Raw genomic sequence first — 11,241 nt, forward strand, 5'->3', positions numbered from 1 at the left:
GGTTGTTTTTTGAGGACCAACAACTGGTTAGGGGTTTGTGTGGTTTTTTGTCCAAGTGCATGTGTGAGGAAGATGGACTTTGTGACTTATGTGCCTGTGTAATCGATTACATAGTGGCTATAATTGCTTACCAATGTCTTTGTACCAAAAGTCCAACGTTGCTCCCTACCTCTGGTAGAGGGGGCTCCCCAGTGTGTGGTGGGTACTGACTTGGTTAGAATTTAAGTTATGATTTTGAGATTACTGGTTGTTTTTTGAGGACCAACAACTGGTTAAGGGTTTGTTTGGTTTTTTTATCCAGGTGCATGTGTGAGGAAGAGGGACTTTGTGACTTATGTGCCTGTGCAAGCGATTACAGACAGGCTGTAATCGCTTACCAGTGCCTCTGTACCAAAAGTCAAACGCTGCTCCCTACCTCTGGTAGAGGGGGCTCCCCAGTGTGTGGTGGGTACTGACTTGGTTAGAATTTAAGTTATGATTTTGAGATTACTGGTTATTTTTTGAGGACCAACAATTGGTTAGGGGTTTGTGAGGTCTTTTATCCAAGTGCATGTGTGAGGAAGAGCGACTTTGTGACTTATGTGCCCGTGTAATCGATTATAGAGTGGCTGTAATTGCTTACCAGTCAAAAAACAGAAAGTGGATTTTTCCACTGGTAAGCGATTACAAGGCTCCTGTAATACATTACACGTGCATCAGACATGTGTCAATGGTGTAGGATGTCCCCTCTGAACCTAGGAACACCTGTACTTGGTCTTCCATCCATATAGGGGTGAGAGAATTGGACATTTGTTATAACAATCACAAAGGATAACTATTAAATAATACTATCAAACAACAAATGGAATTAAAATAACATTCATAATTCGAATAACCACTTTATTTATTTATTAAGAATCAAAATAATTGTTCCAAATACAAATTACATAGATAAATAAAGTCTTGGGCTATATCCAATGTAGGGAGTTCTACAAGCTTTGCTTTTCTAACGCTTTCGGCGTAGTCCTTTCTTCATAACGGTTTCATGGTTGTAAATTCCTCCCTCACATGCAAAGTCATTGTAATTGTCATGTTCTTTACATGGTGTACTGTAATCACCAATATCTTTATTATTCGCTTCAAGCAGCTCGGCCTGCAATGCAGATAACTCTTCTTCAAGTTCTTCAATTAGAGCATCTTATTCCTTTAAAGCACCATCAATATGTTTTTGGTGTTTCATATTTCTTGTTGACTTTCTTCGTTTCTTCAAATCCTCGCCAGTTGGATTAACTGATGCTTTCACAAATGCCTCACTCATTTCTTTCCTTGATGCACCACAATCATCAAGCATTTGCAAATTCATGACAATTATCATTGTATAAAACCATTCATTCAAACAAGATACCTAAATTGTGCAACTTGTAGTTTGATATAATCTCCAACCTCTAAGATGATTATGCACCTCTGGCTTAATATTAGTAATTAGTAATGAAGTGATTTTTAAATAAAAAAAAGTTCTAGTGATTATTATTTAGACATGTTAAAAAAGAAGAATCTAATTTATGTTTGTTTACAATCATAAGAATAAATTTTCTTTAAAAGCAGCAGTTGATTCTACAAGAAGCTAATCAAAGCAGCTTCCGATTCTTATCATATTTTAATATTTTTTAATATATATATATATATATATATATATATATATATATATATATATATTCATGATATCATATAGTAAACAAGAAATGATCATAAATGTTAGTTATGTAAGTATGAATCCTGCAGAAGGATTTAATTATTGAAATGATGAGTGATGAAAATTGGAGGAGTCTGGGAGTAAATGGTGGGCTGGTTTTGGCTGCATCTGCATCACCATTGTTTTGCTATACGCCAACTTTATCATTATCTTTTCTGTTACAAGGTTAAATCACACAAGGTTATAGACAATACTACATAAAAATATCAACTTGCCAATTGTTGCTTAACATAAACTTAAATAGTAAATATTTATTGAAAGAAGTAACTGTTATGCAGTTTGTTTTGAGACTTGTAAATATTTTTCATCAAAATATAAACATAGTCTATGTTTCAATAATATTAATGACACTAACATGATATGTCAGAAAAACACTATAAGATGACAATCTTCTTGATCTGTATTTGATTCTTTTGCTTTTTTTTTATGCTTTAAACTTGTTTCCAATATTTGTTGACTGTTAATTTGTCACTTTTAATTAAATAGTTGAAACTGAATGTTTTTCTATCTATAAATTTGACTCCATCAGTGTATGTTGTCTCTGTGATAATTATTTTCAGACAATATTCAAAGGGTTTTTCTTGTTGTAGAACCTCTGTCACAACCAGAAAAGAAGGTTTTCATAATGGTTAAAAACTTCATTTAACAACTTTATTTCTGTCACAAGTCATGGCATATATCTCCTTCACTTCATTCGACCAATGTAAGCTAAGAATAATGCACATGTGACCTTAAATCATTATCAACAACGGCCAAATCCTCATATTTTAAAAATATTTAGTAGAAATTTCAAGGTAATGGCATCTTTAATGAAAAAGGAAGGCATAGAAGTCCTTCAGTAACAGTAAAATTATGTGAAAGTCAAACTTACATCTTCCAACACCTCGATTGCAAGGAAAATTTTTCTGGAGACTGTTGAGCCCAAATGGCAAGCCACTGCAAACTTTGTTTTCATAGAGTGGCGAACATATAACTGCAAAAAAATATAAACATAGAATATGAAACAAAATCAATTGCTCTTCTCCCATGAGTTAAAATTAACACTTTATATTTTTTTCTTAACAAATAACCAACATAAATCCAAACACACACGCACAACCTAACCAAAAATCAAAACCCTCAAAACCAAAATGGAAGAGTCAATGTCAAGGGAAGAAGCCATGGCATAATGTTCGTACCTTGTTGGAAGAGTCAATGTCAAGGGAAGAATCCATGGCATAAAAAAGGTAACAACTTCCACGAAATACAAACCCAATGACCACCCAACCGTAATGTCGAACTCAAATGTCAAACCCAACCACGAACGAAATCCCTTACCACTTCGACACCTTCAACAAAGTTAACACACTTAATGCAATACCTACAAACGAGAACGAAAAGCTCCAATGGATGGACATGGGGCTTCAAAGAAAAAACAAAACCTAAAATGGAGAGACACACACAGCTTCCAAACCTTTGCCTGCGAGAACGAAAAGCTAAAATGCAAAGAGAGAGAGAGCGCTTCAAACCGAAAACCTAAAATTCGAAGAGAGCGTTTCAAACCAAAAACCAAAACCTAAAATGTAGAGAAAGACAACGCTACCAGGTAGAAAGATTTCTCAAAACGACCCAGGGCAGTTTCGGAATAACATAAACTGCCCTTTTTGAAATCTGTTTTCAAATTAAAAAAAAATCAAATAAAAGGACCAATCCAACGCTGACAACTGGCGTTGGCAATTCGTTGGCAAAAAACTGTTGTCAACGTATCGTTACCAAAGTGAAAATGAGTCAAATGAAAGCAAAGTGAAATCACAAAGACAAAAAAGGCAGCGTTTCATTTAGTAAGCAAATGACTCATTTACCCTTCGGCAGTTTCAGAGATTTTGGGTCGCCCCTTCAGCGTGTCAAAGTAACATTATTGCTTTATTAACTTATGCTTGCTGATTTAGGGAGATATTCAATGCCTGACTGCTGCTGATCTGGACAAGTATGGTGCCGATGCATGGCTTCTTTCTCCTCCTTGCCAACCTTATACACGACAAGGTGAGTTTTTCATCTTCAAATATTATGGGTTACCTTTTTCTTTGTTTGACAAAAACTTACTCAATGATCTTGTGCTAGGTCTTGAGAAGGACACTAGAGATGCCCGAGCATTTTCTTTTCTTCATATTCTTGAGCTCTTGCCATTTCTATTGAAACCTCCAAATATGATATTTATAGAAAATGTTGTTGGATTTGAGGTTTGTCTTGTTTGATTGAACTTATAGTTATTAGCCAAGACTCCAAATTATTTATAATTATTTCTTCTATTAATTGTTTTCCTGTTTTATTCCTTGGTTACATACTTCTGATACACATGGAACACTGGTCGAAATATTGGAAAAGACAGATTTTATGACACAGGAGTTCATTCTAACCCCTTTACAGTTTGGAATTCCATATTCCAGGGTTCGTTATTTTTGTCTCGTAGTGTTTTTATCCTTGGCATAGTCTTTTGTTGTGGGATGTATTTTATATTATGGAGGAATCATCTGGAAATAGGAATTATGTTCTGGAATATGATCATATAACTATGATTTTTTGCAATTTCTTTTCTTAATTGTTTTAAAATTGATATTCTAGTTTTTATGTCCTCTGCTTTATCTGGAATGAAATGAAATTTTGTTGGGCCCTATAACAGAGCCTTTCAGAGGTTTCTTGTGGAAGCCTTCTTCTTGTTGACTTAAGTTGTGCTCACCTTTTGTATTTAAGTTTGTCATCGAAATATCTTAATATAGTTGTTCGAATTACTTGGAATATGGACCTCATCGCCTAGTGGTGTATGTGTCATCAACATCAAAGGTATTGAATGATATTTTTGCATTCCTCGAAGGAATCCCTTATTTTAACTTTTTAGTGATTAGTTGTTGACTTATTAATTTCAAATGCTCTGTTTTACACTAAAACACTATTAATAGGTCAGATTGCTGAGTTATATACTTTTATGTATTTATTGCTTGTGTTTTATTATACTACTGTTGTTTTTTCTTTTATAGGTATGCCTTGTTTGGGAACAGTTTAAGCATAACAGTTGTTGCTCCCCTACTTAAGTATCTTTTCACCGAATCTTAATGATTTTCGATCGCCACATCCGTTCAACAGAAGCAGATAGATATTTCATAGTGCCGTCTCCTATAATTTTGCTATGATAATGAGATCATGTATCATAATGCTGTGAGTTCGTTTGTCAATCATAACGATCCGACACTCACGAGTTTGGCCACTTCAGAATTCAAATGTAGTTTACTAATGAGGGGCACTCAAATGTACTTATCCGGCATCTTGTAGAAGAAATGATAGCATCTTGTATCAAATTTGAATTTAAACAGATTTGAGAAAATATGCAGTTAAATTTAAGTGTTTTTCGAAGCTGATGGTTTAAAATGAATGATTTCTTGCTATACACTTGATTTTGCTACCTTGTTATGCAGATTGTTTTCTGGAAATAAATGTCAGAAATTAGACATGAGCAAGTTCATTCAAACAAAAATGTTTTTGAAATTTTTTGTCATAAATAAATTCAAAATTTAAAAAAGTTAAGCCGAGGGAGATATTGAAATATGACTTTGTAAAGATTGTTCATGTTAAGGATTTTGGTTAAGCATTTTTGTGGCTCATTCTGTAAGATAGGGAAAACATGGTTGAAGTGAAATTAGAGTTCAAAGAAAAAGGTACAGAGTTGCTTAAGTAGATGATGAATGTTTGGGAAACAAAATTTCAGAGTTGCTGAAACTAAGGCATGATATGAGGGCATGTGAGTATGAGGACATTCAAGTGAGGTGAACTGGGCGGAGAAGGATGCGAAGTATCTGTATGAGACGTGGGTATACATTGGTCAATATAGAACAAAGGTGGGTGGGTGACAAGATGGGAATTAGGAGTGGTGTATGACTCATTGTGGTAGAGAAAACAACTTTCATGAAAGACAACATTTCTAGAAATCTCAATGGCCCTGGTTTTGAGGTTGAAGGTGATAAAGCCTTTTTTGTGCGGTTTATAGCCAAGGAAAATAGCGGTTAAGGCTCTTGGATCAAGTTTATGTCTATTGTTTGACAAGGTGTTGACAAAGCAAAGGCAACCAAAAACTTTAAGAGTGGTAATATCAAAAAGAGAACTGTATAATTTTTGGTGTGGAGAATGGTTATTTAGGAGAGGAGTGGGAAGGTAATTTATGAGGGTAGAGGCATGAATAAGAGCATAAGACCAGAAAATGTTTGGTAAGTGTGCTTGAAAAAGGAGGGAGTGGGTAACATTTAATAAGTGCTGGTGTTTTCTCTCAACTAAGCCATTGTGCTGAGGGGTTTCCACACAAGTTGTTTGATGAACAATTCCAGTATTTTTATAAAATTCGGCCATAATAAACTCAGTTCCATTGTCAGATCTAATGCTTAGGACCTTAGTTTTAAACTGTCTTTCAGCATAGGTAATGAAAGATTGTAAATGTGACTGAGTTTCAGCTTTTGAGATTAAAGGAAACACCCATACAAATCTAGAAAAATCATCAACAATGGTTAAAAAATATTTATGACCATGAATGGAAGTAGCAGCACAAGGGCCCCAAATATCAACATGTAATAAAGAAAAAATAGAAGAAGCTTGAGAAGTACCATGAGGAAAAGAAGGTTTTCTTTGTTTAGCCATATGACAAGGAGTACAAATAAAAGAGTGATCAAAATTAATCATAGGATATAACTGTTGCATTACACGTAATCTCTCATGGGAGGGGTGGCCTAATCTATAATGCCAAATATCAATGGCTTCCTTATTACAAATTGTGGTGTTGATGGAGATAAAAGAGGTCTTGAGTGTATATAACCCATCTTGAGCATCAACTATACCAATCATCCTCTTGGTGTGTCTGTCCTGTATAAAACATTGATTTTCAAGAAATATTAGTTGACAATTATGGACTGTGGTAAGCTTGGAAACAGATATAAGATTGAAATTAAATTGTGGAAGATATAGGACATTAGAAATAGATAAAGAATCATTAATCTTTACTGTTCCAGAATATGAGGCTATGGTTTGTTGTCCATTTGGTAGTTTTACTGTGATGGGATCAATAGCCTTATAGGATGAATATAGATGTAAGGAAGAAGTTACATGATCACTGGCTCCTGAATCTATAATCCACATGGCATGGTTTGTAGCATGAGAAACTCGTAGCACATTGCCTATAAAAGAAGTATTTGGAGAGAAAGTTGTATCAATTTGATTGATGTGGGAAGTAGTTGTAGAGGATCCCAATTGTGTTTGTTGTTGTAGGAGGGCTATCAAATGTTGATATTGCTGAGGAGTGATAACAGGTCTATGCAGTTTATGCCCAGGAGGGTAACCATGCTTCTTAAAGCATTCATTAACCGTGTGTCCAGTGATATTGCAAAAAGTGCAAACCTTTGAGTTGTATGAACTTGAATTTGATCTTCTGCCAAAGCCTCCTTTATTTGATGAATAACCTCGACCTCCTCTTTCCCCTTTGTTGTAGGAGAATCCTGAAGATCCTGATGGATAGCAATTCCTTTTGTAACAATTTTCAGCCATGTGGTAATGATCAATGACATCCATGAGTTAGTTTGGTAAAAAACACAAAGAAATCAAGAAAGGGAAAGCATTGAATGAAGATGAGAGGCACATCATAACTCTTCAATTGAAGAGCTCTGATACCATCTTAAATAATGAGAATCATGTTGAGAGAAAAAACATAAAAGCAAATAATTATTTGTGTATTATCTTAATTCTGCATAATGCAGATACAAATATTTATACATCAAGATTATAATAGAATTAATTATAATTCTATCTAATCTATCAACTATATACACAGAATAATAACAAACAGAAATAATAACAAACAAAATCTTAAAACCTAAAAGAATATCAAATCCTAACAGTGGGAGATGCTGAACAGAAATGAATCAAACAAAAACAACACCAACAATAAGAAAAAGGGACAATGTTGGAAGTTGCTGAACTGGGCAAGGTGTGCTCCATATTACTACATGTGCCGCCGTGGCTGATGACGATTGCTATGTCAGTGTTTTTCTCTTCACAGAAAAATCCAACTTGTGCTTCAGTTTTGAATAAGAGGGGTTGTGCAGAACACATGGTGGTTCTCCACTTCTCTGAATCAGCCACCTCAATATCCATATATATATATATATATATATAGCAACCGCGTTCACCAATTCGATGTGACCACCAAAAATTTGTATCTGTAGGTTTGTGTTGTGTGTCATCGTGATCTTGGAATGTTTAGCAACTCATTCATTGGTTTTAGAGATCCATGAATAGTGTGTCTCAGGCTTTCAGCTTGATTTTGTATCAGAAAAAACTATATATGTATTCTGCAGAGAGGGAGATATATCTATATATGGGTTTTTGTACGGATATAGGTAAATTTGACCCATTAATTACGGAAATAGGCAAATTTGCAAAAAATTACGCAAATGGGGAAGTCGTGCTACCCCCTGACGACTTCCAAAAGAGAAGTCATGCCACCATTGCACGACTTCACACTGTTCATATGAACAGTGATGAAGTCGTGCCACCCAAAAACGACTTCAGTGTGTTGTAATCGATTACATTTGAGCTGTAATCGATTACGAAAGGCTAAAGTCGTGCCACCCCTGCACGACTTCAGCTTTGTAGACAAAAATCAGTCTAGTAATCGATTACAAGGTCCCAGTAATCGATTACCAGCACTTTGAATTGTGTAATTGGCATGGTAATCGCTTACCAGTGTGTGATAGGCAAAAAATTCCCCTGGTAATCGATTACAAGGCAATGGTAATCGATTACCAGAGTGGTTTAATTGTTGAATGAGGTTTTAGCTGTGTTGTAGACACATTTCTTTTCTTTTTTGTGTTAGAGGACGAACTTATAATTTATAAAAAAATGAAAAGGTATAAGAAAATTGAAATGAAATATTAATTGTCATTAACTAATTAATTTTTGAATGGATTACAAAATGGTAAGATTAAAACTATTGACGAAATGGACAATTTCCCCTATGATGACCTTCGTTGCGGCAGTAAGAGCATTTTCTTGTCTGATCTGGAGTGGACTGATCCATCTCATTACGAATCCTATTTGTAGATGGTCTTCCGGATGCCTTGCGTCGCATTTTAGGATCTGGTATGAAGTTTGGACCTGTATATGCAGACCAATAATCTTCGTTTTGGATTGGGTGGAATTGTACTTTGTATGCCTTGAAAATGTTGGTAAGATTGTACACTGGGTCGATTACTTGGGTTAGTGGTATATGAGAATTAGCACAAACAGCAACAACGTGATGACATGGGAGACGAGTAGCTTGGAAGTGACCACAATCACACCACCATTCATTTAGCCTGACCTTATAGGAAACTGGATGTGGGCGATATTGGTGAGGTGTTGAAATTTCTTTAACTTCGAATTCTAAATTTTCACGGTTGTAGCGCTGAACAAGACAATATGCAGATTGTTGTTGATTTTTCCTAATAATATCGGCAATTTCTTTAGGAAATTGGTGTCCTGCTTGTAGCATGTAGTTTGCTTTTAATCCTCGTTCAACAAACCATGATTGTGTCCTCTCAAATGTTTTTCTGATGAGAGCACAAATCGGTAATGAACGTGCTCCCTTTAAAACAGAGTTCATGCACTCAGCAAGATTAGTGGTCATATGTCNATATCTTCTCCCTCCATCAAAAGCTTGAGACCATTTTTGTAATGGAATTTTATCTATCCAAGCAACTTGTTGTGGGTATTGGTGTCTTAGTGCAGTAAGCTTTGTGGTGACAGTGGGTTGCTTGACCTCGTAAGCTGTAAGGACGTAATAAATAAACAAAAAAAATGGAAAATGAATTGAAGAAAATATCAACACTAAAATTGGCAGTAAAATAGATAGTGGTAGTACCTAAATTGATGAATTGTTTTTTCAGGTCCTGATTTTTGAATTTGTTGTTGAAGTTGGAGGCCACATGACGTATGCAATAAACAGAGTTCATACCATCTTCTTCCCAACCAACCTCTTCTAATCTTAAAGCGGATAAGATACCCTTTCCTCTGTCAGTGATGATGCAAATATTTTGTCCAGGGCAAACATGTTCTCGAAGTAGTTGAAAGAACCATATCATGGCCTCCTTTGTCTCACCTTCTACAATCGCAAATGCCAATGGGAAAAGATTTCTATTGTCGTCTTGAGCTATGGCGGTCAGCAAAGTTCCATGATATTTCCCCGTTAAAAATGTTCCATCGACTTGTAGAATGGGTTTACAATATTTGAATCCTTGTATGCAAGGACCGAAAGACCAAAAACCTCTTTCGAGAATGTAGCAATTATTGTCAATTTCTCCATCAATGTCGACTGGAGAACCAGTACATTGTAAAATTGTACCTGGGTTATAAGACTCTTCCCAATCACCAAACTCCATCGCAAGAGCCTTTTGTTTTGCGATCCAAGCTTTTCTGTACGACACGGAATATCCGAATCGAGCTTTAATATCTGCAATCAAACTCTTGATGGGAATTGAGGGGTTTGTCCTTACAGAATTTGATATGATTGTTGCAATGTGAGTACTATCAAGATTTGTATGATCTTGAGATAGTATGTTAGAGAAACAAGTATGTTGGCCGTCGATGTTTTTGATTTCCCAATATTTACGCACTTTGCTATAGCCTGCCCTCAAGCGCCATTGACAGCCATTGTGGTATTCTACACATCGAATAACATAAATGATAGGCTTTGATTCAAGTACGCTGTATTTGTAACCGTTGCTGATGTGATATTGTTTGATTGCAGCAATAGTTTCCTCCTTTGATTGGAATTGCATACGGTCATGCAGTTCTGGAATGACAACCTGAGATGACTGTGTTATTTGGTCGTCGTCATTATGTTGATCGTGAAGTAAGTTGTCCAATTCATCATCTGTGCTAAAATCATCAACATTATCCAATATCATTGGTTCTTCATCAATGATTTGTGATGATGAAGATGCTCCGAAGTTCCACGATGCCATTATGAAATAGTTGAAGTTGGAAGCAATAGAAGAGCAATAGAGGAGTAATACAAGAGCAATAGAAGAGCAATAGAGGAGCAATAGAAAAGCAATAGAGGTAGGTGAAGAAGAAGATTACNAGACCACAAATAAGTGTATAACGGACAACGTAATAATGGAATGATTAACTATTGGTATATATATTGAAATGTTAAACTTTATTTTCACTATCCTTATTAAATAACAGCATGCATGCATTGAGCTTTCATTTCCTTGCCAGGTCTATGTGGTAGTGTTGCATATAGATCTTCTATTGAAGTCGTGCTACCCCCCACGACTTCACTTTTGTATTTTTTATTTTCTTTTTTCGTTCAAAATTCATTNAAATTTGTATTTTTAATTGTTAAAAATTCAGAAAAAATATAGAAAATTGTTATAAATTTATGGTTTTATTCTTTAGAGGTTATAGAAGTATTGTATATATTTATTTTTTAATAAACTTATTAAGTTGCTTTT

The 11,241-nt window shown here is 35.2% G+C and overlaps 1 protein-coding gene and 1 long non-coding RNA gene across 5 annotated transcripts; both read right to left on the bottom strand.

Moving 5' to 3' along the window:
- Window positions 1-1,727: 1,727 nt before the first annotated feature.
- Window positions 1,728-3,418, bottom strand: LOC106779974. 4 transcript variants are annotated; one of them, XR_002666482.1, is made up of 4 exons: window positions 3,175-3,418; window positions 2,911-3,060; window positions 2,604-2,705; window positions 1,728-1,887 (listed from the first exon to the last, which is right to left on the bottom strand). It is a non-coding gene; the product is annotated as an uncharacterized LOC106779974 (long non-coding RNA). The 4 variants fall into 4 exon arrangements; XR_002666481.1 differs by having other exon boundaries at window positions 3,154-3,418; XR_002666480.1 differs by having other exon boundaries at window positions 3,186-3,417.
- A 5,314-nt stretch (window positions 3,419-8,732) lies between these two features.
- LOC106779937 lies at window positions 8,733-10,746 on the bottom strand. The gene is made up of 2 exons (XM_014668155.1): window positions 9,645-10,746; window positions 8,733-9,550 (listed from the first exon to the last, which is right to left on the bottom strand). The coding sequence occupies exons 1-2, from the start codon at window positions 10,744-10,746 to the stop codon at window positions 8,733-8,735; spliced, it is 1,920 nt and encodes a 639-aa protein (XP_014523641.1).
- Between the last annotated feature and the right edge of the window lie 495 nt (window positions 10,747-11,241).

Source organism: Vigna radiata, unplaced genomic scaffold (genome assembly GCF_000741045.1).
Source record: "Vigna radiata var. radiata cultivar VC1973A unplaced genomic scaffold, Vradiata_ver6 scaffold_70, whole genome shotgun sequence".
Taxonomy (NCBI): Eukaryota; Viridiplantae; Streptophyta; class Magnoliopsida; order Fabales; family Fabaceae; genus Vigna; species Vigna radiata.